Here is a 27,964-nt window from a genome sequence, read left to right as displayed (position 1 = left end):
TCTGTAGCGTCTCTCTGCTGTAAAGTGCAGGACCGCCATTTTCTCAGTACTGAATGAGAGCCAAAAAACCTCTGATCTACTTTCTGCAGCTCCACTACTGCTTCGAAAACACACACATCTCGCTCGCAATGATAAACGCAACACGCAGCAACTCAACGCTCACTGCACACTCGAAATGCACTGTCGCTGCAGCTGAAATGGTAAAAAGTAGTCATTCAGACTGTACGTAGATACAAGCTGCCAAAACAATGCAGAAAGATGGATAGAAGAGAAAAACAGACAGGGAAAAAAAAGAGGACAGACAGCAGTAAAATACCTGTGGAGAGGTGCCTCCCAACCATCCTGCAAAGAGCTAGGTTTTGTGCAACGCAGCGACCATCCTTGTCTCAATATGTCTGCTCGGCTCGCCAAGCTTCTGAGGCTCATTTCTGAAATGCTGCCAAGAAGTTGCACAGCTCTTGCGCGGCATGAAACAACCCCCATCCCACCTCCTCCACACCTTCCTTCCTCCCTCACCCGTCTCGCTACGTCCCTCCCACCAACACAGCTTTGGCTGGGTCTGTCCTCTTCTATTGACTCCCTCTGGCTTTATTTATATCGAGTTCTATTCCTGTCCTGACGGAGGATATTCTCCCTTTCTGGAAAAGCAATGAAACATGACTGGTTGGGGGAGGGACAGGGATTGTTGGAGAGGAACGGGTTAGACTTTCATAAAGTACTCTCAATCAAATAGAAAGAAAACATAGAAGAGGACACTTGTACCTCTCCAGGCTTCCCCTCATATCTTTCATCCATTCAACACTGTCAGTGACTAAATATTTGGCTCTGTCTGCAATTAGCACTGCCGCCCACAATGGAAAGCCTCTTGTACAGCAGCAGCAGCAGGCAAATGACGGCAAGTGAAACCTCTTAAAAGCCCACTCTGGATTCGGGAGTTTTGTTTTCTTGCATTTGAACATGCTTGCTTATGGAAAAGCATATATCAAACATCAAGTGAGGCTACGCTGAGATTTTAAAAGGAAAAATCTGCTTTACTATGACGTAATCTCAACATAACTCACAGTAACGTTTTGGATATCTGTGAGCAGATTACAAATAAGGCACTAGAGCTGCAACGAAACAGACAATAAAGAGAAGTACTAAAAAAATGGATGGTGTGGACAGGAGGAGGACATGCAGGTTGATAAAACAAGGAGAGCAGGGGGCCACTGGATCAACGCTGCTATTGTTTACAAATTATCCTGGCATCCTCACAACACAACAATAAGTCAATGTTTGTTGGAAAACAGGGTCCTATTATGGTCGTGGTTCCACCCCTTCTCCTGTGCACTATGGAGACCCAAAGCATGATCAGATTCTGGACCCATGGTCAGTCTGTTCTGTTTTGATTTGGTCATGTATTTCGGATCATTTTCTATCTGAAACACTGATACCTCATTGTCAGTGTTTTTTGTAAAATCAATATGATTTTTTCTTTAGATGTCTTGATATTTCAAGAGATCATGACACCATGCACTCTAAGAAAGATCTTAAGATATTTGGGAGACTTAACAGTGGGCATCATCACCTCTTTGCTACAGCTCCTTAACAGTGTTTTCTTCTACCTTTTTTCATATCGTCCTCAATTTTCATAACTCCCAGACAAATAGAGATCACCCTACAGGCTTGTTATTCAGAGCTCCAGTTGTTTTAGACATTTTAAATTACTGCTGCAATTATTACTATAGATAAATTGAGTTGAGAAGCTATTTTATTATTAGACGTTCCCTGAAGTGTGAAGACAACAAACATATGGCTTACTTGAAATGTATGTTCTCTTGTTTTGTCCCCATTTTTGGTTGTAGCTAAAAGATACAGGGCTTTTTGTCATGTTTTATTTACAAAGAGAAACAACTAAAAATAAAGTAGAAATTACAAAAATGCTTTAGCTACGTTTATTTTATACAACTTTTATACGATAGGCAGCAATAATTGCACAGATTTATACTTTTTAGAATAATCTTAAAGAATTGCTCTCCAGGATTGTTTTGGCTAAAATGTTCACAATACACTGCCTGGCCAAAAAAAAAGTCGCAACCTGGATTTAACTAAGCAAATAGGTACAAGCCTCCTATTGGATAAGTACTGCATAGGCGATTATCTTTCAGCTGGCAACAAGTTATTTAACCCCAGCTGATGCAATGAGTAACTCCTCATTTCTTAAACAACCATGGCAAAAGACACATCCTGTGGTCGTGGAAAAGACATTAGTCTGTTTAAGAAGGGTCAAATCATTGGCATGCATCAAGCAGAGAAAACATCTAAGGAGATTGCAGAAACTACTAGAATTGGGTTAAGAACTGTCCAACGCATCATTAAAAACTGGAAGGATGGTGGGGAACCATCGTCTTCCAGGAAGAAATGTGGTCGGAAAAAAAATCCTGAATGATCGTGATCGGCGATTACTTAAACGTTTCGTCAAATCAAATCGAAGAAAAACAACAGCAGAACTCAGGAGTATGTTTAAATGTGAATGCAAAAGCATTTCCACACGCACAATGCGAAGGGAACTCAAGGGGTTGGGATTGAACAGCTGTGTAGCTGTAAGAAAACCTCTAATCAGTAAGGCTAACCAGAAAAAAAGGCTTCAGTTTGCTAGGGAGCATAAAGATTGGACTCTGGAGGAATGGAAGAGGGTCATGTGGTCTGATGAGTCCAGATTTACCCTGTTCCAGAATGATGGGCGCATCAGGGTAAGAAGAGAGGCAGGTGAAGTGATGCACCCATCATGCCTAGTGCCTACTGTACAAGCCTGTGGGGGCTGTGCTATGATCTGGGGTTGCTGCAGTTGGTCAGGTCTAGGTTCAGCAACATTGTGTGCCCAAAGAATGAGCTCAGCTGACTACCTGAATATACTGAATGACCAGGTTATTCCATCAATGGATTTTGTCTTCCCAAATGGAACGGGCATATTCCAAGATGACAATGTCAGGATTCATCGGGCTCACATTGTGAAAGAGTGGTTCAGGGAGCATGAGACATCTTTTTCACACATGGATTGGCCACCAGAGTCCAGACCTTAACCCCATTGAGAATCTTTGGGATGTGCTGGAGAAGGCTTTGCGCAGTGGTCAGACTCTCCCATCATCAATACAAGATCTTGGTGAAAGATTAATGCAACACTGGATGGAAATAAATCTTGTGACACTGCAGAAGCTTATTGAAACAATGCCACAGAAAATGCGGGCGGTAATCAAAGCTAACGGCGGTCCAACAAAATACTAGAGAATGTGACCATCTTTTGGTGGCGACTTTTTTTTTTGGCCAGGCAGTGTCTATATAGTGGGAGGGAGAATGGTAGTTGAGTACGATAGAAAGGGCTGTAAGATTAAAAAATGAAAGCCAGAGATGGAGGTTTGGAAACAGAAGTAGGAAATAATCTAGAGGGACAGTATGAGCCTCAGCTGTACTGTTCCTGGCTTAATGAAGTCCCCGAAGGGCAGAGAGACTAGATGGTACAGAGCTGACAATGCATGCCGCCTGCCAGATGAACATCCTCCTGGATGGGAACATACAAAACTCCCAAAAGAATGTACTGCCTCTTTGTCAGATGATTAGAAAGTTCACATTGAGTTGATGTACTACAGTCCCCCTAATGATCAATTAAAATGTGACCTTTTAAGAATGGCTTGATTTGATCATAAAGCAACATCACAACACACAAGTCACTTACTGAAATATGAAGTATAACAGCTTACATGCATGAATGAGGTAAAATTACTATTGCGGTTGAGGTTGGGAGCCATAAAGTGAAGCCCATATTTAACACTAAATTGCTGCTGCAGTTCTTTGAAGCGGGCTAACCCGTTACAATTTACCATTAAAACTGAAGGCAGTATAACAGCGACTTTATCAAAATACAGTTCCTTCAATGAGTACTTATATTAGACTAATTCATTCAAAACAAAGTAGTGTATAACTGAAGGGGAGGGAAACGGATATAGTGTTTTCAATATTACTCACACATCCATTTAGAATAGGCCCTTCTTAGTTAATATGTTTTTTTAATTGGTGTTGTAATTGCACCTTTCCCTGCATTTACAACTGCAAGCCTATTGGTCTCTACCAGCTTTACATTTGTGAAGACTGAAATTTCTGCAGATTCCTCTTTGCAAAATGATTCAAGTTGAACTGGACTTTATGGAAAGAGAAGGTGAACTGTAATTTACAGGTGTTACAACAGATTCTGAATTAGATTTATGTCTAGATTTTGTTGGCTCACATGAAAATAATTTGATATAAACCATAATATTATAGTGTTAGTTGTATGTTTAAGGTCCTCCTTAAAGATGAACCTATGTCCAGGTTTCAAGTCTTTTGCAGGTTTTACAAAACTGCTGCCAAGTTAAAAAGAGGATGAATATAAATGTCTCCACTTTTTATACTTTTATTTGTAAACAATTTGAAAATACTGTCATTTTCTTTCCACTTCCCAATGTGAAACAATTTTTAATTTAAGGATTACATTAAAATGTGTGTTTTGAACATGACAAAGTCTAATGAAAAATCCTATGCATTCTTTATAGAAGAATTTTTTCTATACATTCAGTTTCAGTACATTCTGTTTGACCTTAATAGAGTCTCATCATAACTATGATTAACAAAAATCCAAAGGATAACAGAAGGATACACTGTGTCATGAAGAAACTACACAACTCAGACATCTGGACTTCATGTTCTCCTCTCTGTGTTCTTTTTCTCCTCAAGGCCCGTCCTCAGCATTCAAGTTAAAATTAGCTCTCTTTTATACCTCCTCAACATTAAAGTGCCCAGGGATATGGACTGTTGGCTACGTAAAAAAAAAAAAAGGCAACATTGGAAAAAAGTCTAGAATCACAGGAAGATTGGCATAATATGGAATGTGCAGTCTGACTAATAATGCCCACCCCAAGGGCAACTAGAAAGTCTGCAAGTTTTTTTTTTTTTGATACATTGGAGATGGAGGAGGAGAATGCGTGCGTCAGAGACGACGGGGCTTCGCAGACAAAGTCAGGGGAGGAAAAAGCTGAGAGAAAGTCAGCCAACAAAGAAAAACAGAGAGCGCGAGTGTCGAACATTTGTGGTTAACACAGAGCTGATGTTTAATCACATCACAAGACATCCCAGACCTCTTTGAGGGGATTCCCAAGGCTCTTTTACGGCATGATCAGCAGACTTAAAGAGTACATCAAGTCTATCGTGCATGTATCCTCTTCTCCAGCAGACAAGCTATTAACACATTAGCGGCACAGCTCTTGCACACATCGAGGCGTGTTTACACTGAGAAGTCTTTTTGTTGTTCGGTTGTATCGGCAGCTCCCCGCTGGTATATAAAAGTCGTTAATTATTTTACAAGCTATAAACAAAAGCGTTTTACAAATGCAAAGGCGGTTAGCTGTAAATCCTTTCAGCAACGCCACAAACACATTAAGACAAGAGCTGAGAGTTAAACAAAACCAGTCAAAGTGAAGCTACGAACATAGGTTGCTTCACTGCTAAACAAAGACGATGAGAGAAGCATTTTCTCACATCACTTTTGAAAGACAACCAAATTTAAAATTATTTATAACAGAGACCACATCATGGACAGCAGGGCATCTGGACATTGACTCAAGGTCTTGGCCACCTGGTGGAAGGTGAGTCACAGACTGAGCCTTAAGTCATTTCTTGTAACAACATCTCTGATCACTGCTAGAAATAAAAAGCATCCCCATAGAAGAATGTTGTTGCCACTGTTGCTGGTGTGTTCAATGTCTAACAAAGCATCTTCCATGTACAGTACAGACCAAAAGTTTGGACACACTTTCTAATTGAATTCAATGAGAAGGTGTGTCCAAACATTTAGTCTGTACTGTAGGTCAAACACTATAAAACATCTCATACACCCTGAGCCAAGAATTCAGAGTTCAACTAACATGCGAAAGGAAATGACTTCACTGCAAAACACAGAGAAAATGGAAGAAACTAAATTTCTTTGTGTCTTAAAATTAAATGGGCAGATTTAACATCTAAAATCCTTAGCATGAAATTCAATTATCATGCAAAAACACTAAGACTCCACTATTTACAGGCCGTCACACCAGATTAATACTCTATGACACACAAGTCCCTCTGATCTAGGAGGGAAGGAAATGTTTGTGCTTTCTTTTTGCATATAAATACACAAGAAACGTTGATCAGATTGGCTTTTTAAGACAGTCACATGTAGCCGGATAATGAAATACAGAGTAAGGCAGATGGAGAGAAAAGTGGAAAGGAGGGCAATGAATGGAGCCAGTGTGTTCCTACTGTAGAATATCACCACTAGGTCAAAGAGAGGAGGGGACCATCTTTCTCTCTGCTGTGTGACCAGGATGTGACTAAGGCGATATTTACCTGTAGGGCTAATGTTGCATATTTTCAGTAGCAAGCTTATAAGACTGATTCAGGACGAGCAGTCGGAAACAAACAGAGTTTGTTGAAAATTCTGTTTTATTGGAGGGAAGCTCCTCACAGTCGGTCTTTAGTTAGGAAAGTAGACTTCTCTCTATCCCAATGCAACACGTCGGTTCAAAGACGCACAGAGAGCAAAAGCAGAGCCGAGCTGGGCTGCCAGAGAGGGGTGGAGAGAAGCAGCAGCTTTTACCGTAAGCTATGAGTCACTTCAGCCCACAGACCTGGACCTCTGCCACTCTGGCTCTCTACTTCTTTCTCTGCTTCTCTCGGTCTCACCGAGGCAGCGGGCCAAGTAGCTCGTTCCGTATCGCTCCTCCTCCCAAACAGGAAACACTGAAGCTCAGAGCACAGTACGAGGGTGTTAATCAGAAGAAGGAGGAGGAGGGAAGAGCGACGACGAGAGGGTAAACATCTCATCGCCATGTAAATAAATCTGCATTCACAGAATCAGAGGAGGAGCTGAGTGATGCCCTGAGACAGTTATAGAGAATTAAGCTGCATCACTCACATGACGCAAAAGGCCCTGAAGGATCTTCATCAACACCAGATAATTATTGGTAAATAATTGACTATTATCACTTGGAAAAGCATGAAAGCAACAGCAAGGAAAACACACAGAGAGAAAAAAAATAGCCAGCTGTGTTTACTTTTCATCTACCTCATCCCCATTTCTAAATCCCAGCCTGGCAAAGTGAGGAATAAACAGTGGCCAGCAGCACCTGTGATCCAAATGTTTCTGTGGAGTTTAACAAGAACAAAACCAGAGGCAGAGTGGTAAACAAAACTAAAACATAACACATGGCACAGCAGATGTAGTCCAAGAAAAAACCCAGCAAAGTTAAACAGAAAGAGACCACATATCAATAGAGAGTCACTGTCAAAATGTTGAGAGTTTAATCTCAGGCACAAAAATGCATCATCAGGGAAATAAATTAGCGCAAACTACTGTCAAAATGCTGGTAAATGTATGAAGTGGCAGGTAAAAGTTAATAAACCCCTAAGTCACATTGTCTGCACTGAAATATTTTGCTCTGCTGTTATAATATCTGTTGCTCAGATATTTTACAGAAATGTATCTGAGCAACGGCTAGACTGCTGCTAATTCCATTATCAGTAGAAGAGGAACAAACTCATAAAGTGGCAATTAATGTGACCAACTCAGATGAGGCTCCGCTACAGACCAACAGCCGTCTGGGAGACACCTGAGTCCAGCTGTGCTATGACGCCAGATATTGATTATGACATTCAAAACAAAGCGCTTAGTTTACAAAAGAGGAAAATAACTCTCACTTTGACGTTTATCCACAAATGACAGACAAGAACCACAAAAAACAAACACGCTATGATGCCAAACCATCAAAAGAAAGTGGAGGGGAGCTAGCATTAGCCTGCAGTTTCCTCAAACCTTTCAGTGTGCACAGTACCTCAACACTGCAAGATGTGAACTGAAGATGTTTTGCAGGTTTATGTGCCAATTAAGAGTTATATAGTTGTGTAGAAATAAATAAAAAGCTCAAAGCTATGTGTATTACGTGAAAATAGTTGGAAATATAATGTAGCTTTCAAAAACCCAGCTTGGAGCACAGAAGACTATCTAGAGCAGCAGAAAATCAGTCACTGTCTTCAGCTAATGAAATGTGTGAACTTAAGTTCACATACATGTAAAGCACAAATCTTTAATTATATAAATGCATGTTATTTAAAAAATGCTTACAAAAAGGCAGATTTTAAGAAGCTTTAAAATAACATTCAATTAATTCTCTTAAATGTGTGTTATTTAGCTATAAATCTGTTAAAATTTTACTCATATGATTCCAGAAATCTTTCAGATGTAACTGTGTTAATTCTTTTAAAAAGAACAAAAAAGTCTCTAAAAAAGATTTTAGAAGATGCTATATTTCTGCTCTTACCAAATTAATAATACATGACCATGATACCTTTAAAAGAAATTTGCTTTTTTTTTTCTTGTACCCCAAAAAAATATTAAGCAAAAATGTGTGTGAAGTTTTAAGTAGCTGGCATGTATTTAATTTTAGGTTAATTAAAATCAATTTTAATGTTCACTTAAAAAAAATACATTAAAATGTTATTTTTGTCTAGAAATGTAAACAAGGTTTATGATGACAGCTTTAAGGACAGCAAAGAACGGGATTTTATTCCACGTCCTCTCACAATGAAAAGAAATTGAACCAATTCAGAGTAATATTCTATTCTTACACAGCAAGCATCATTCTGCAAGCTTATGCAGTATTTACTAATAGCAGAGGAGGAGATTTGTCAAGTGTCTCTGCTGACCTGTGGGCAAGCTGGCTGAGGAGGAAGAGGTACAGGATGGAGAGGGGTTTATGGCTACTGTTGATGCTGCAGATTCACCAGTGTCGGGATATCCCGTGGTTAGGAGAGGCAGGGTCCCGGGAGGCAGAGGCTGGCCCCTCTTCAACAACTGCTTCTGCTCCTGCTGGCGGAAGCGCGGTGGCACCTCTCTGGGCAGGTAGCGCTGCTGCTGCTGCTGGAGCAAAGTCTGCGGCTGGCATCCGGAGGGGGCGCGCTTCCCATTTCCACTGCTTTGGGGTACGGGTGGGATGGCACCGGGGTTGGCGGGGAGAAGAGGAGGGGTGGGGTCGAGCTTGGCAGAGTCTGGCACTGTGGAAGTGGGGCAGGGAAAGTGAGTTAGAAGGAGGGAGTGCAAATATAGGATGAGTGGGTTAAAGGAGCGTTAGCTATAGACAGAGTTGCTGAGCACATACACGTGTCAAAATACTACAGACAAAAAGCAGGATGTTGGCTGTAGCACAACTTTTGTTTACTATAATATCTGATGGTCAAAACTTGAAAAAATATTAATGAAGAAAAGGATTTAAGTTAATGCTCTTGCATACTTTTAGTGATACAGAGACGTTTAACTTGTTGCAACCACACACTTCAAGGTATTTTATTCGGATATTATATCATAGATACTATAATTTGACAACACAAATTAATTTATAATTGTGAAGTGAAGCTTTTAAAACAGGAAAGTATGTTTTGCATTTGTATTTAATCCCTTGTATCAATACTTTATAAATCCACCTGCTCACATTTCTGGATATTCATCATTTTATGGATAGGATAGGAGACTTGAAATCACTTATCAAGTCTTGCAATGGGATTTCAGTTTGATTCAGGTCAGACTTTGACTGGACCATTTTGACAATATTTTTTGATCTGAACTATTTCGCTTTAATTCCAGCTGCAGATATCGAGAGTTTTTGTGCCGTTAAAACATGTTGGAATTTCTTTTACAGCATTTCTTCTAGGACAGTTTCATCTGTCTTCCCATCAACTATCCTAGATTTCAACTACACTTAATATTCTGCATGTGGGCCCAAAAAAACTCTTTTTCATTGAATGAGAAGCTCTCTTCCACATTTTGTGTCCCCTACATGGCTTGTTGTGAGAAAAAACAAACAGGAGCTATTCTTCAAGCAGATCAAATTTGTTATTCTGTCCCTTTTCTAAACTCCAATTAAAAAAGGGTGCTTTCTAACATGTGAAAAATTTCAGTATGTGCAAGAACTTTTACAAGCTCTGTATTTGCCTGCATGTTTTGTAAAAAAAAAAAAACTTTTAGCACAGCATTTCTTCACTGCCTTTTTATTTATTTATTTTAAGTTACAATTGAGCTATTTACAACTATATACAAGTAGGATTTTCTGAATCACAGACCAGAGGATTGTAATAATCTCATTGTGGAAATGTAAATCATATACAACCCCTGGCAAAAAGTATGGACTCACCAGTCTTGGATGAGCACTCATTCAGACATTTCATGCTGTAAAACAAACTCAGATCAAAAACATGATACAATATTAAGGTCGTTCCAAAGTGCAACTTGTTGGCCTTCAGGAACACTCAAAGAAATGAAGAGAAACTATTGTGGGAGTCAGTGAATGATACTGTAATTGACCAAACACAGGGGAATAAATATGGAATCACTCAATTCTGAGGAAAAAAGTATGGAATCATGAAAAACGCATAAACAAAAGACCATTCAACATACATCACTAGTATTTAGTTGCACCACCTTTGGCTTTTATAACAGCTTTCAGTCTGTGAGGCATGGACTTGATGAGTGACAAACAGTATTCTGCATCAATTTGGTGCCAACTCTCTTTGATAGCAGTTGCCAGATCAGCTTTGCTGGTTGGACCCTTCTTGTGGACCATTTTTTTCAATCTCCACCACAGGTTTTCAATTGGGTTGAGATCTGGACTATTTGCAGGCCATGACATCGACTGAATGTGTCTTTCTTCAAGGAATGCCTTCACTGTTTTTGCCCGATGGCACGATGCATTGTCATCTTGGAAAATTATTTCATCATCACCAAACATCTGTTCAATTGAAGGGATGAGAAAACTGTCCAAAATGTCAATGTAAACTTGTGCATTGATAGAAGAATTAACCACAGTCATCTCCCCAGTGCCTTTGCCTGACATGCAGCCCCATATCATCAAGGACTGTGGAAATTTGGTTGTTTTCTTCAGGCAGGCCTCTTCATAAATCTCACTGGAACGGCACCAAACAAAAGTTCCAGCATCATCACCTTGTCCAATGCAGATTCTTGACTCATCACTGAAGACAACTTTCATCCAGTCATCCACAGTCCATGATTGCCTCTCCTTAGCCCATTGGAGTCTCGTTCTTTTATGTTTAGGTGTCAATGCTGGTTTTCGTTTAGCTTTCCTGTATTGAAATCCCATCTCCTTTAGGCGATTTCTTACGGTTCGGTCACATACATTGACTCCAACTTCCTCCCATTTATGCTTCATCTGTTTAGTTGTACTTTTTCGGTTTTCAAGACAAATGGCCTTAAGTTGTTTGTCTTGACGCTTTGATGTCTTTCTTGGTCTACCAGTACGCTTGGCTTTGACAACCATTCCATGCTGTTTGTATTTGGTCCATATCTTGGATACAGCTGACTGTGAACAGCCCACATCTTTAGCAACCATGCGTGAAGGGTTACCTTCCTCAAGAAGTTTCACAATCCTCTCTTTTGTTTCAAGGGACATTTCTCTTGTTGGAGCCATGGTTCTCACCACTCCACTTCGTCCAGCAGCCCTCCAAGGTGTCATGACTGCAGGTGTTTTGAACTGCACACTAACGGGCACATCTAATCTGGGGCAGGTGTCCATTTAGGGAAAGGACATAGACTGGGTGTGTCCTTTTTTTTCTACCTCCAATTTGAGTGATTCCACACTTTTTTCCTCAGACCTGATTCCATGTTTATTTCCCTGTGCTTGGTCAATTAAAGTATCATTCACTGACTCCCACAATAGTTTCTCTTCATTTCTTTGAGTGTTCCTGAAGGCCAACAAGTTGCACTTTGGAACGACCTTAATATTGTATCATGTTTTTGATCTGAGTTTGTTTTACAGCATGAAATGTCTGAATGAGTGCTCATCCAAGACTGGTGAGTCCATACTTTTTGCCAGGGGTTGTATACACACTGCCTTTGGGAAAGACCGAGAACTCTCACTGCCTGATATGCTGCCTGTTCACAGATTAAAAGTGATAAATAGGTCAAGTACCAGATAATGGACTTAGACCTGCTTGCTTCATTATTGTGTGTTATTGTCTCCACCAGGACAGAGTTTTAAAGAGCGCCCAACCCCATCAACATAAGCTATTCATACTTTGTGGCAGGTTATAGCCCCGGAAACGATTACCTCTCGGCGCATGACCAAAGCTGTTAGTTATCAACCGCTGCCGTAGCTGCTGAAGTCAAGTGCTCATGTCCCACTAGCTTCAGTTACCCCTGGCAACAGAGCTGGTCTTTCCGTCACCTCTGACAAACCATTTTAATAGCCTATACTCAGAATAGCTACGCTTAAGAACAGCCAGTCTGTTTCTGCTCTCTACAGACTCCCTAGGGAAATAAGCACCTTTTTAACTTCTAAAACCTCCTTTATGTTGGCAAACTAGATGTGTCAACCTGTTATTTAGAATCAAGCAGGTAATGTAAGGCAGCATCGCATACGTCCTTGAAATTGTCAAAAGCATGTAATGTTTACAACACTCTAAACAAACACTATTTAGATAAATGTAAACGCTTTTCATAGAAAGCATTTTAAAGTAATAATCTCATCCTGCTAGTTCAGAACTCTGTAACCTTTGAAAATGATGCATAATTAATTCATGAGCAGTTCCTCCCTTTTTATGAGTAATGTCCTTTAAATTCACTTCTCAGAGCTTTAAGATTTGTGTAAGCAGAGGTCCAGTCAGAGGTATAAGTCATCTAGGGTTCTGAAACTGTCTTTTTTGAAAATATAAACCATAAGGTTTGAAATAAATAAAATGTACATTTATTTCTCAATAGCGATCTAATGCGATGTCTCAACATGCTGGGAACAGGCCTAAAAGTTTCTGCTTTTTCTTTCTTCAAAGCCTTTCAATCATATTTGGAGCATGCAAAATAAATCAAAATCATGTGCAAAAGCCCTGTGTTTAATAGGTGGAGAGTAAAGTTAATAGAAATGTGATCAAACCAGACCTCTAATCAGATAATTATACTCTGAATGTACCTCGTTTCCTTCGACATTTCTCTTTAAGCAAAAGTTGTTTTTGTTTCCGTAATTATTTAATTCCTAAGATACATTAATACAGTTACTAATTGTTACTTATTCTGTTGGAATTAGTGTTGTGATTCTGAAAATTCTTTGTCTTTATTTTTAATCAAACTCTCATTTCTTCCTGGAAAGTATGCAACTGAAGTGCAACAACTAAGAAAAATATTTTCCCCTTTACATGGATTTTTGACCAATATGAGACTGATGAGATAAATACTTCTATTTATTCATTATTTTCTGAAAATATTTATTATTATCCACCAGTTCCCACCAATCCCTTTTGTTGTGTCTCCACAATTTGTTGTTCAAACGTTCTAAAATTTTCTATTAACCCCCCTTTATCAGAGCAAACCTGCTACTGAAATGGTAAGGTAAACAGTAGCAGGAAGAAATCATCCTGTTGGCTCAAAACAAACTCCATCGCTCACATTAGAAAGTCACGTCCAGAGGTATGTCTTAAAATATGAACATAACTTATTTAAATGAAAGTTCAATATTAAAGGACTATGAAGCATTAGGCTGATTTAAAGTCCCCTGCAGGCTAATTTATAGTACAATAATGCGTAGCAATGAGGTTAAGGGTCAGCATTAAATCATTCACGAGGATCAACTCAGGTTACCAAGCTAGCCCTGGATGGAACACATTATGGGACACAAAGCACAGAGGGTAATCGCCTCAGAGCATTTCATTACATAATGGAGTAATCTGGTAAAGTAAAATCTAAAAGGGATGCAGAAAATGTGTTTAAAACCTATGTAGGCTGTACTTGTGAAAACCCAAACATCAGCTGATCGGACGTAATGCGCACCGAGCCAAAATGGTAGTTGAGTGCTGGCTGAGGAGGGGAGGGAAGGCGGCTTTGTGAAACCAACAAGCAAAAAGGAAAAGAAAAAAAAATAATTTCTGCGGACTAAATGAGTTACAAAGAGCAGCGCTCTTCGCCATTGGCTGCCATCCCCAGTCTGTGCAGCGAAGCGGTGAATAAGTTGAGCACATGCGGTCCGCCAGTCACATACAAAAACAAAGAGTTATGTAATGCTGAGGCCCATGTTGAGGGGAGAGGGCAACATGGTGCAGTGGAACATGCAAACAGGGACCCATGTTTACTGATACATGAGACCGAATTCCTTTCTACTGATGTGTCGGTGCCCATCGTGGTTATGTACCGGGGACGCATGCGAGGAGGGGATTCCTATGTTTCTGCGATATATGTCATTTCTTGCTTCTGGATCCGTCTGCCTCTCACTGCAGCTCAGGAAATCTTCAGATATTCTTGTGCTTCATCCCTCCCCACCTTTCTGTGCTCCCCTCTCTCCTTCTCCTTCATTCCCACTGACTATTATCCTCTTGTCATCATAGCTGTATTAAGGCCAGCAGATGGCTGCAGTAATTCCAGGTCAATTTGCTGGCTTTAAGAGGTGATTTCCTAATAAAACAAGAGGACTCTGGGATTGCGCCACGAAGTATTAGTTATGGAGTCGACTGTTATACAGTTGGAAATCTCTGATGGATGACGTAGATCCTTCTGGAAGCTGGGAGGAAGAGGGGGTTGGGGGAAGCGACTTGAGTGCTCTGTTGGCCAATCGGGGAAAAGAAACGATGAGGGACAGGGAGGGTGAACGAAAGAGAAAGCTGGCGTACAGGAGGAGTGGAAGGAGGTAGAGGAGGGAGGATAAGCGATGAAGAGAACAGTGTGTGCATGAAAGTCTCCCCCCCCCAGTGTGCTCCTCTGTGAGCTCCCGTCTCACTGCCTGAAACCAGCTTGGCTCCAAATCCGCTTACAATTAGACCACTATTTGTCCTTAGCATGTTCCACTGCTGTGATTGCTTCATTTCAAAGAGCAAAACACACGTCTTGCACATTAAGACACACGAATACGATCAAACCGATCATCATGAGTGTTACGTTATTAATGAAAATAAAAGATCAATCAGAATAAAAACAACACACTAGTGGAGGCTGTAACATATGAAGTGTGCGTCTCCCAAAGCCACATTTAGCTTAAAAAAAAAATTAATTAAACTGAAATGGAGTAAAGCGAGAGATCAGAGTGAATCTCCATGACAGCCTATTTGCAAAAACACGGTCCTCAGCTGTGAGGCTGCACAGGAGAATTCCCAGTTCATCAAAGATGCACATCAAACGTTGGCCTTGGGGCTGTGTGTGCTTCACGCACAGGAAGACATCTCATTTTCAACTTTTAAAGGGATCCTAATTTTCTGAAAGAGAAGATGATAGCATGCTTGCCTGAGTGTTTAAGACTTTGTATTGACGTGGGAGAGCGGGGAGTCTGAAGCGACATCAAAGAGTCGAATGTAGAGGGAAGAGGGGCGGGAAGCATGAACGGCTCCACAATCTCCTGAGTGGATGTCGCAAATAGGCCACATGACCTTGAAGATGAAGGATACCCTCTGTGGATGGGCTTACGAGCGAATGTGAAACAGAAAAAAAATGGTATGAGAAAAGGAAGAAAATGGTATGAGGTGCAAAATGTAAATATGTGCGTCTTTACATATTTACAAAAGTAAACAATACACTGGAAGTAAAACTATCATCTACAGTTGAGGCCAAAATTATCCCAACCTGAAAGATTTAAAACTAAGACAAAACATTCGTCTCTGATAGAAAATGAAAAAGACAAATCAAAAGACAATAACACAATGAAGGGCAATTTGGGGAAAAAATACCTTTAATTTAATTTAAAAAGTATCTGTAAAAATTATCCACCATTAATGGAAACAGTGATATTACAGCAATCAAAGACTTTTCATGATTGCTGAGCAGATTTCCACTGGTACAATAAAAATATAACTCTGGTCATGAGCTCCAAGTCTTTTGAGGTTGGAAGAACTCCTTGCCATCACCCTAATCTTTAGCTCCCTCCTCGAATTAAAGTCAAGAATATGAAGTGGTAATTCATATTACCACTTCAGAATGGTAATATGAATTCCATTCAAAAGAACCATGTAGGTAAAAACAGAATTATTTTACACCTCCATATACCAGGGTTATGAACATTTCTGGACTTATTTATAGTTATTTTTTCAAAAATCACCTGTGTCACAGTAACCAGCACCCCTAAAAATCCCTATAAAATGATGCAACTAAAGTACATTTTCTACATATTTTTTTAATTACCGTACTTCAAATAGACCAAGCTATGTTTATAGGGGCATGTTGTGAGTAATTTGTAACTTTTTCTTGGCACATTTATTTAATTTTTATAGGGTTAGGGTTTGAGAAATGGGAGAAACCAACACAGAAATGGCTTTTCTATGAACATCTCAGTCTCCATAATTAAATCCTACAGATACCAGAGGGGTGAGTTAGAACAATACGAGAATAAGCAGGACTCTGGAAAATCTTTAGGACCACACATTTAAGAGTTTGTGCAAACAGGAATGACAATAGGTCCCTCCTCTCTGAGTGTTAAAACCTTGCACATTGTATTAGGAAAAGACCAAGTCTTGCTCCAAATGGGGTTGTATTGACAGCAGTGGTACTATAATTGCGCCACTGGGGATCCGGGTGACATGGGATTCTTTTCCCCACTGAATAAATATACTCCAGTTAAAAAAGGGGTGTTTTCTAACATTTTCAGGAGATTATATGATTTTTTAAAACGTCTTCAGCAGAGGTGCCAATACATGTGGCCAGCAGCGTATATAACACTTTCGCTGTCAAGCTGCAACGGTAAATCAGGATAATTGAAGATAACAAGAAAATAGAGACGTATGCTTATCAAATGGCTCATTAAAAAGTAGAGGAAAAGCATCAAATATTGATGAGGTATTTAGAGGCTTTCATCTCCATCTTCCATGGGGCTTTAAAATATGAGCAGCAAACCTCACCAGAGTAGACTGGAAGCTTTAATTACAACTGAATAAATGTGACACAGTGGTTCAAATGGAAACCCCTCCCCTCATCATATTTCACACGGTGACTAATGCTATTCAGAGCAATTAATATCTACCAGAACACTCAGTGTAACTCACTGTTATATAGGTCAGACTTTCAAGTCTTAACTATACCTGAATAGCTCAACACCATCACTCACACCAAAATCCATCTCTGCTTCTAGTGTGTCTCAAAGTGTAGTTTTTTTCTTTTTACTTCTGCAGCTTTACGGGTCAGAGAGGCTCGTCTCCAAGACCCCTGCTTACAAAAGTCAGGTGCAGGACAGAAACAAAACTACTTTCCTGGAGTCATCACTCCCCTGCTCGTGCCCTTTCTGCCGACAGCTGTAGGCAGCGCAGATTCCTCTGTGTTTTGATTTAGAAGAAGCGAAGCATGAAAGAGGCTGGAATGTCCTGTCCTCCTGACCTGAGCAGCACCTGCTGGGCCTTACACCAACTCAGGCTGGAATAGGAACTTCATACAAGAAACTGACAGCAAGAAATTTTACTTGGTATTCTCTACATTGTATAGTAACGATTTAACTTTATTTCTCTATTTCAGTTTAGGATAATTTGGTACTCAAAGTTGAAAATAATTAAAAGACTTGTGCAATATGATGACAGTAGGAGCAAAACCACAGATGAATCCATCTGTTACTCCAGTTCTTCTATGAATATAACATTTATTATACAACTGATTCCTTTGTTTAAATAAGACATGGGGAAGGGATCAGGCAGTGATGATAACAAAAGGTCATCTTGTATAAATCCCATTTTCATCACACCACTCTATGTCAAACATAAATTACTGAGTGTAAGTAAGATAATAGGAAATGTTAAATTAATTGGCTATGAAATGACAGCTGTAGATTCACTTTCTAACAATGTTATCCATGGCAATATGTAAATGTGTGCCTCGATGTGTGTGCATGCTTCACTCTTCCTTTCGATGATCGCATTGAACTCTGGAATAAATAGAGGAATGAAGCTTATTAAAACCTAGAAACAGGATGCAGTGTAGATTGTTACGCCATGCCAGTAGCTGCTGGGATGCTGACCTATAATGTCGCACAACAATAGAAGACGGATGGGAACAAACACAGCAATGCACTCACTTCACTATTGTCGCAGTCAACCTTTTCATTTACAGAAGTATGTTGTCACCCAGCAGTAAACAATGAAATTAAATTTCAGGACCAAATATTATGAAAGCAATACAAGCCAGCAGAATAAAATCATATCCTGATGTTTATCAGCAAACCATGGGACTGTATACGATAGCCGAGCATAAAGTAGAGCACACTTGAAAAATGGAATGGTTTTCTTTAATGTATTGTTTTTTTTTTTTTTACAAATAAAAATTGTTGAAATGGTGCACATCTCAATTTGCTGCATCTGCACCTGCAAGTCGTTTGGGGCATTGTCTCCATTAACTCTGCACATTTACAGACAGAGGTTTTGCATATTCTTCTTTGCCAGTTCAGTCAGATGAAGAACAACTGAGATAAACAGTTTTCAAGTGTCATCTGAACAGAGCTCCTTCTTTGACTGCAGCAATGCCATTACTCAAGCTCCTTCCTAAAGTGCTCCTTAGGTCTCTCAGTTAAGGTGTTTAGCCATTAGTTAGCAGTTTTACAGTTGTGTCAGATTCTTTCCATTTTATAGTGACATGTTTGACTTTATCCCTAACCTGTCTGCTGTGCTCCTTGGGCTCCAAGATGTTCTTTGTTCTCTAACAAACCCACTGAGGCCTTCAAAGGACAGATGTATTTATACTGAGATTTATTAACACGCAGGCGGACTATTTTCTTATTCTGTGATTTCTGAAGGTTATCTGTTAGACCGGATTTTATTCAACAGATTAAATGAGGCTGAAAACAAAAATGAAACAGTGTTAAATACTTTGTTTAAAACATAAAATTGAAAATCAGGCGTTATATTCCATATGCACAACCTTTGTGTTGCTCTGTTACAGTATTATTGAAATTTGTGGTTGAAAAGTCAAATTACCAAAGAGTAAACTCTAAAAAGTATATATAGTTTAGCAAAACACCAAATTACTTCCATCTTTTTGGCTTCATAATAAGAAGCAAAATAAAAATAATCAGTTGATTAAATTATCTAATAAAGTGTTGACAAGGTATGCAGAAGCCTGTTAATGATGCAGGTGTGTGAAAACATGGAATAAACTAAAACATGCAGAACATTAGGACCTGAACACTGGGGATAAGGATTGTTGTGCAACGATAAATTCTGCAGCAGAAGCTAATGAACAGCAATCAGTTCAATACTCCAGATAATGTTTGAACTCATGTCAACATCTTGGGCGATTTGAGTGTTTTCGGAAAAACAGCAAGTAAGAAAAAAGATCTATATTTGACTGTTACATTAAGGGACTGGAACAGAGAGGCAGCATGTGTTTGCATGTCTGTTACAGAAGTGGGCCAGGAGAAACAACCCACAACGGGCCCCCTCAGCTGTGTCGGCAAACAGGAAACTGGAGTTCAGTCTCAGTTTCACGTAGCTCCATCTGTTTCTTTTGCTCTCGCACACAGTTTTTTTCCTGCTCCCTCAAATCAACCTGAGCCCCCACGTTTCAGCATTTACCTTCTCTTTGCTTCACTCCAAACAGCAAAAATTTATTTCAACCTTTTCCTTGCAGCCCTCCCTTTCTTCTGCTCCCAGGGTGGGCCTCTCTGCCAGACCAGACAGGAGATGGAAGCGGTTACATTATTAAGATGCTTCGGGTGCTGCTGAAAATCTCCAGAGGATGGATGCATGTTTATTCATCCCCCACACTTTCCTCATTGTCCTAATTAGCTCCCAGTCTACCCTAAATTACTATCACAAACAATCTATATTTTTAAGTTGCTAGTCCAAAATATAATTGATCTTCAAAAAATCTGTCTTTCCTCAAGGTTTAATGTTTTTCTAAATATTATTAGTGCTGTGTTAACTGTAAAAACCAGGCTATGGCTAACGATTACATTATTAAGCGAGTATTTGATGATTAATCAAGTAATCGGATAGAAAAAAAATGGCACAGTCTGCAAATTTTTCATTTAACCACTTAAATGTTTTAGTACAATATTAAAAATACATAAAAATTAAAAATAATTCAATTCCTTTTTTAAATAAGACAAATGCTTTGTCTAAAGGTACAGCTCAGCCCTTTCTGCAATTGACTTATTTTTGGATTAACTGGTATGTAATTAGACAGCAAAAAAAAAAAAAAAATATATATATATATATATATACTGCTCAAAAAAATAAAGGGAACACTTTAAGTGTGAAACACCTGTTTAAGTGTTCCCTTTATTTTTTTGAGCAGTGCATATATATAGTATAAATGCATCTGTCCTTTGAAGGCCTTTTTTTAAGTAATTTGAAACAGGTGAATCTTAAACTATGCCAGATGAGGAGTTCTGGCATAGGTTTTTTTGTACAATTTTAGCTTAATTACTGTTTTGATGGTGTTGTTCTTACATCAAATGTCATGTTTAAACTATACTCCGGTTAATTATTCAATTACTAAACTAGTTAATTATTTCAATGATCAATTATTCAAAATTAATCCAATTAATTGTTTCAGCCCTTGTAACAAAGTAATGCAGAACATGGTCTTGCATTACTGGCTTGATACAGGTTCCTGAAGTAGCTTAAGTAACTTCATGAAATAATCTGTGGAAGAAATGCTGCAATTATTCCTGCATTGTAAGTTTTTTCTTAGACCGTATAGATTGGAGGGCATCATATAAACTATAGCTGACAGAAAAAAAATCCATTCAGCTCCAGCTTTATAATACCCTGATTAGTGGACGCAAGATAATTAGGGCCAATTTAATAACAAGTGAAACCGTATCAGTAGAAGTAATAATTGGAGTATTCTCTGTTTCACTTGTCATTTGGTCTCATTTTGGCTCTCACAAACATTCACACAAACATCTTCAGTATTACATAATATCTATAGGGCTTTATCCTGAGAATGAGATTTTGTATCTAAATAAGATTACATAAATAAATACAAAAATAATTAAGTGTGAATACAAAATTCAATCATTAAAACCATTAACCATTTCCTTCCTCTCTCTAACATAAAAACAATTCTAATATTAGGTCATGACATGTTGTGCTTCTCTCAGCCTAGTTTTTCAATAGTTATTTACTAGAGGCCTTTCTTTGCTTGAAAGTTGTAATATAACATAATAAGGGCACAAATAAGATTTCTCCCAGTTACAAAACCAGAGTTTTAACCACTGTAACAAACACTTGTCTGAATGGTAGAAAATTACAACATTCACTGCTAATTTTGTTGTATTAATGTCTTGCTGTTAACAATTGCCTGAAGGTCTAATCGGATTTTTCTCCCCCCCCGTCTGTCCTGAGACAGAGTCCAGCTCCAAACATGATTGTTCAGCCCAATAATAGGATTTTCTTTCTTTCTTTCTTTCTTTTTTTTTTTTTTTTTTTTACAAACACTGGCCTCAGGAGACAAAAATAAATATTTAAGCTTTAACAGAACTAGAGTTCAAAACCTGCAAGCTAAGTCCAGTCTTCACAACGTCTTCGAAGGTAATTCCCTTTATGCATTTGTATTGTTTATTATTTGATTTATTTTTCTTTTATTCTGAGATTCTTTCTCACCTTCATTCTCCTAGGTAAGCCTGTGGAGCCAACAGGGAGACCTGAGGAGGAGCTGCATCATCCCTACGCTCCTTATTAGTGTTGCATGGGCACCTGGCTTCCACAGTCAGCTCAGGTGGTTCAGACCACCTGGCTCCAGATATTTTCATTGTCAACTTAAAATGTTTCACCTTAATTCAGCTTCATTCTTTTTATTCTCACACAGCAGAGATAAGAGATCAAACAGTGGCTCTCTGGGATTTTAAAGCACCTCTAAGGAGACAAAAATACAATTTCTTATCCTTAAAATAAGTTTGCTTCTTATTTACAAAGATCTAAAAGCAGAAAGCATAGTAGACTACGTTTTTCATGTGTAAAGACAACAAAATTGTGCTCTAAAGAGTAACAAAACAGGCTTATGAAACTAACTAAAGTCAAATTCAGACACTTACCTTTGGTTATCTGTTCTGTGGTCTGTAACAAAAAAGAAAACATGAATGAAAATTTGACCTACAATACCAAAATACAAATATTTCAAAGAATTGGATTTATGCAAAGCAGAAAAGCAAGTGTGACATTTACTGTCATGTTCACATTAAGTGTGATAGGAGCCTAGAGGCAACAGGAAAGAGAAAAATAGAAAAACATCCAGAATGCCAGGTGGACATATTCCAATATATTTCATTTTTTTGTTTAATTAATATTACATTAAAACATTATGATGTGCTTCTTTAAAAAACAGTTGGCAAATTATAAAGAGTTTGTCTTTCATTTTATCAAAAGAAAATCAACCCTCTTGATACAAGAGCTTTATAAAAGAAATATAAAAAGGGGAAAATAAAATAGAGGGTGAATACGTTTTATAGGCATTATAGTAATACATGAGGGGGGGAAATGTCTGGATATTACACTGTACTTAAAATGCAACTGTTACAAGTTATGTAGCTGAAATGAATATACCTGTGTGAACCCAAGACTTGAGCAATTAGTAAATAAACGAAAAGAAACACACACTGTGTAACAAGAGATGTGATGCAAAACTTAAGTCTTTTTTCCCAAAAAGATGGTACAAGTTTCATAATTAAACTACATTTTACACTAAAAAAAATATATTTAGTTTAACTTAATTAATTAACACCACCATAAATGAGTTTTGTGGAGAAATATTTAATGCGTTACTCACTCTATCTGAATATGGCTGATAAGGCAGTGGAGCTAAAATGGTCTGACCCTGCATTAAACTGAGGTCTTACTATGGCTTATAATATCAGATTTTATTAAACAATAAGTAGAAACCATTAAAGCTTGAATACATGAAGAGGTTTTATGTTAGTAGTCTTATTAAAACTTGTGTGGCACAACAGGAAGCTTTTCAGTCTGGGTTTTTTCAGGCTTTTGATGGAGGAGTGTGCATGTTTGCAGCTCTCTCTGTGCACAGCGTGTTAGGTTATACGGTGACTCTAAACTGACCTTAGGAGAGAGGCTGCGTGCATGCAAAGATGTTTTCTAAAACCCTGCAATGGTCTGGCGATCTGTCGAGGTTATACCCTGCCTTTCAATAGATGGGATAAGCCTCAGCTTCACTGAACGGGATTAAGTGAGCAGGAAAAAAAAGCTGATGAATGAATAAATGAGGGGAAGAGACACAATTCAAAACAGAACTTGGACTGGATGCTTACCTTTTTCTGTGCAGCTTCTTTCTTTTTCTTCTCTTCTTGTTTTTTCTTTTTCTTATCTTCCATCAAACGTTTTTCTTCTTGTGTTTTTGCTTCTTTTCACAGCTAAAATATATGAAGACAAGAAAGGACAAAACTTATTCTTAACCACCTGCTGTGTTGGCAAGTTCTTCACAGGATACCAGAAAATACCAGGGGTGTGCGTAACTTCTTTCTTACATTTTACATGATGGAATCAACACATTTAAAGCATATTTTACTACCTCTGGTAATTAAGAAAATGTCAGAAGTTGATGACAGTCAACGACACAAGCACAGCTTAAGACAGTTGTGCCTTTACAACCAGGAAAGAGCCTCTAAGCTATTTTTGTGACCTCGAAAATTCAGCAGTTCAAACTGGCTCTTGTTGTGAATGAAGTTGTGGGTGGGCACCATTTCAAAAGGGACACATCAGACTGGTCAACCCACGGCTGACTGTCTCAACAAACACTAAGCCTGACAGCCACACACACTGGGTGAGAAGTTAACCTGCTCTGTATTGGCTGCAGGCTCAGTCAGTGAGGACTTAATTTGCACAGTATACTTTCTGCATGTTGTACAGACAAAAAAACAAACCAAAAAACCCCAGAAAAAAAGCATCCACACTTTTGCCCAGAGACATAAATGCAAAGTTAAGTACAGCCTTGCCAATGAAACAAAAATAGTTGCACAGATGTCAGATTTTGAGCTGCATATTCAATTAGGTGGTTGCACTGTTGAGCCTCAGCGTGTTGAGTTCACTTAGCGACATTGTCCTTTTCTGTTCTCCAAGGTAAAATCAGAAGGGCTGGTTTGAATTCACCACCCGAGCTGATTTTTCTTTTCCAAAGCAATTTTCTGTAAACTGTTTACATATAATTTTACTTTGTTTTTTAGGACTGATAGTGGAAAGCTTTGCAGCCAACACAGTCTTTATTTTACATTCATTCTGGGAAATCCACAGAAACAACTCATATCACCATTTGGGGTTATTGACATTAGTCAATCTTGCTGCTTGTACTGAAAATGACCTCAATAAGCAGCTCTAAAGGTGAAAGTGCTACATTGTCGATTCACATTGAACGATATCCAGAGCTTTAAGTCATTTCCAGTCCAGAATCTATACTGCAAAATGGAAAAGTAAGGATTTTTCGACATATAATTTAATAAACAAAATAAAGTGGGTTTCTTTTTCTATCTCAAACCCTAAAATGTGGCATTGTTGAAGAAACCAGTCTGGTCTTCTACCAAGACAGCGCTACTGCAGGCGATGGTGACGTATGCCACTGCCTGGCAACAGGCACTCCCAGAGGTCCCAGTGAGCAGTCAGGTGGAGACAGACAGCGCCCTTCAGCGTGGCGCTGAAGTCAGTTTCCTCCAATCGTGGAACTGGGCAAAGTAAAACAGATTCAGCTGTTTTACTTAAGTTTAGTTTTGTGGGAACTTTACAATTCTCACAAAACTGTATGTATATGTATTACTACAAAAACTAACAATTATTCAGCTTCCAGATCAGACTTTCCAGCAAATTATTTAATATCCCTTTAGGATAAATTAAGTATTTTTGAGTTTGAAATGTTGACTAATTCTGGGAAAACATTTGCTTAAATGAAATCAACAAATTACAAATTTTGTTGCAATATTGATAAAGGAGATATCGCATAAAATATCACCTTATGACCTTTAACTAACGCTAAAATAAAAGCAGAAAATGGGCAACAATGGGGAAAAATTAAATGTCACATCCATTCACTTTTGCTGCTTATCGGGAGCAAAACACCTAAAGGGCTGAAGTGGCAACCAAACAACAGATATGGTGTTCAAACTGAAATGATGGAGGGTTTAGATAAATTTGCCCCTCACCAAATTAGACACATTGCATTTTGATCCCAAGCTTCCCCCATTTGATATCTGCAAACAAAATATTTTGCCATTTTAGTTTGGAATGTTTGCCTCATCTACAATTGCAGCCAATAATATGGAAATGTCTCCCATGTTCAACTCTGAACTCTGATCAGAGGATAAGCTTTTATTTACCACTCAGTTTTTTACAACTCAAATAAATACAGAAATACAGAAGCAAAACAGAGAACAACCTGTCAGGTAGCTTAGCAGTAAAAAAATAACCAGCGGTTTTTTGAGGTCAAAAATAATAATAAAAAAGTTTCAATCAAGATGAAAAATTTATGTACCAAAAAAAAGCTTCAAAATCACTTGAAGACACAGGTATCTTGGTGTTATCCCAAAAGCTGCGTAGTAACTTTTGTTGCCACTTATGCAGAGGAGAGCTGCTACTCATACCCATCAACAGTTTTTTTTTTTAAAGCTGCAACAGGTTGATTTAGCACCTACAGCTGCAATGCTAAATATAGCTGCCGTTGCATCAGTGAGGCTTTTGTCATGTAGGCAATAAGTGAGATGCTCCAGTTAATGTGAGCTGCTGTCCTCCGCTGACCTGGGAGGACAGTCAAAATGGGTACAGTTAAAGAAACTTTTGCTCCTCAAGCAAGGCTGAAAGATTAAACCGTTAAATCGTAAACATGTGCATCAACGGGAAGAGTGAGCATATTTAGAGCTTTACTGATTGCCGTACAGTCATGCAGTACATTTTCCACCTTTTGCCAAGTTACAAAGACAAACTGATGGATGATTTTCAATATTTTTTACAAATACACATATGGTTGTACCACTTTTGTTTTGAATTCTGCAGCTTTTTGATGAACATAACCAGACTCAAATGGCGTTTATATTAACTACAACAACTTTAGAGTATATTTTGATTGAAAGAGTTTCAGAAATATTTATTTTTTGAAAATATTTTTTTAAAATGTTGATTAAAAAGACAAACATTTGTCTAACAATTCAATAAGACTTTCGCAAAAAGAAAAACAAGGCCATGGATTTGAAGTCATATGTAGCAGCAGACTAATAGACTATGCATTATGAAGTTTTAATGTGGAAGCGCTTTCCATGAGAATTTAAATGTCAAAAGCCAGCGAACTGAGGTCTGCTGTGGAATTACACTCTCCTGTCAGATCATTGGGATTACAGCTGGGTGTCCCCCTTAAACTAGAAACACACTGTGATGACAAAGGATGGACACAAAAAGGACGGGAATAACAACCGAGGAGAGATCAAGGTGAGTCAATTACAGCCAAGCATAAAATTGCTTCAAAAAAATATTAAGTGGAAGCGGAGAGTAAACGTGTGAACAAGTAAATGCCTTGCCGCTGCGCACTTGAGCAATAAAGATGAGGGAATTGACCGACAATGAAGCTGGTTAGTGTGGACGTGAGAGAGATGGGGGAGGGGGAGGGGTGGTAGACCGTAGACGACAGCAGCTGGGCACAGAGCCAGGAATGCCATCGCATGCCCTGCCAACGACGACAGCAACAGCCACTGCAGCTTTTGGAGATCATGCGACGCGTCGTCCTCTGCTCGTCTGCACTTTTGGGACAGGAAAGCTCTTTCAACATTCGGGTGTTTGCATCTAAAACCTCAGACACATAAAGAAAAAGGGCAAATGTGTCACACGTGCCTTTATGTTGCATGAAGGTTTAGAAGGAGGAAGAAAAAAGAAACTGCACGGTAAGCACTGACAAAGTCCCAGGGCTCTGCAAAGAGGATTGCATTCTATAAACTACTTGGAGCTATTCTCAGAGTGGTCATCATAATGCGTTCTAACTCAGCCTAATGGCGTAGAAAAGGTGAAACGTAGGCATCAGCATTGCCTGTTCTGTGAAAATGCACTTAAATAACTTGTATACATGCACTACAAAAACTTAACCTGAAGCATCTGAAGAAAAAACAGAAACATTAGATGACAACTAAGCAGTACAACGAACAATGGATATAAAGATAATCATCGAAAACACCTCGAGAAATATTGCACCAAAGTCACAAATTCTTATTTATTTTCAATAAATAACGATACCCAGTAACAGAGCAGTAGCACTGCACTGCTGTTGGTGTTTAGTAAAAGAAAAAGTTCTGGATTCAATAATGTCCTGGCTGAGTTTCATATTCTTGCATTCATGGGATTTATCCAATGAATCCAATTTTGTCTCATAGTCAAAAACCATTCATGTTAGTTCAACTGCTAGCTGAAAAATTGTTGCTTGTATTGATCAGAGTTTCAACTGAATTTCTAGTTAGTAATTCTTTACATTGTCAGATTTAATACATTTGGCCCTTTATTGTGTCTCACTACAAACAAATGACTATGTATTTACAATGAGTGCTTGGATTGTGACAGACCTATATTATTTGTATCTATTAAAATCAAAACAAGGCATATCAGACATAGATAATAGACGGACAAAGCTGTAAACTCCAAACAAAACAAACGGTTGTGGAACATTTTCATACAACCTACAGGGTAGCAAGGTTTGCGTTTTCTTCTACAACTGTTGAGTTTGGCAAGTAAAATAAAGTTGCAATTTAGAACAGAGGTTCAATCTGGACCTAAACCAGGCTCTTTTTGGATCCATATTGCTCCAAAATTCCTGAACACTGACATTATTAAAGACCAAAATGTTGACTTTGGGATGTCAAGTTTCACACTTAAACATGGAAGGATGGAAACATTTAGGCAGCGGGAGAAGAAATCAATTCTGAAATCACAGATCTATCCAGATCTGGAGAATACCAAAAATAATATGTCATGCTTTTCCAGAAGTAAAAAAATGTCC

At 38.6% G+C, this 27,964-nt stretch overlaps 1 protein-coding gene across 1 annotated transcript in view; it reads right to left on the bottom strand.

Annotated features, from left to right (window-relative positions):
* The window catches only part of tnrc6c1 (trinucleotide repeat containing adaptor 6C1), a gene marked incomplete at its 5' end in the record, with an annotated part of 45,807 nt that extends 22,507 nt beyond the window's left edge, over positions 1-23,300 (bottom strand). Inside the window, 3 exons of the mRNA XM_028041460.1 lie at positions 8,749-9,096; positions 22,032-22,053; positions 23,259-23,300. Of these exons, the coding sequence (XP_027897261.1) occupies positions 8,749-9,096; positions 22,032-22,053; positions 23,259-23,300 (412 nt within the window). The remainder of the gene's footprint in view (positions 1-8,748; positions 9,097-22,031; positions 22,054-23,258) is intronic.
* Between the last annotated feature and the right edge of the window lie 4,664 nt (positions 23,301-27,964).

Source organism: Xiphophorus couchianus, chromosome 16 (assembly GCF_001444195.1).
Source record: "Xiphophorus couchianus chromosome 16, X_couchianus-1.0, whole genome shotgun sequence".
Taxonomy (NCBI): domain Eukaryota; kingdom Metazoa; phylum Chordata; class Actinopteri; order Cyprinodontiformes; family Poeciliidae; genus Xiphophorus; species Xiphophorus couchianus.
Note: the sequence above shows the minus strand (reverse complement) of the source record. Positions and strands in the feature narration are given on the sequence as shown.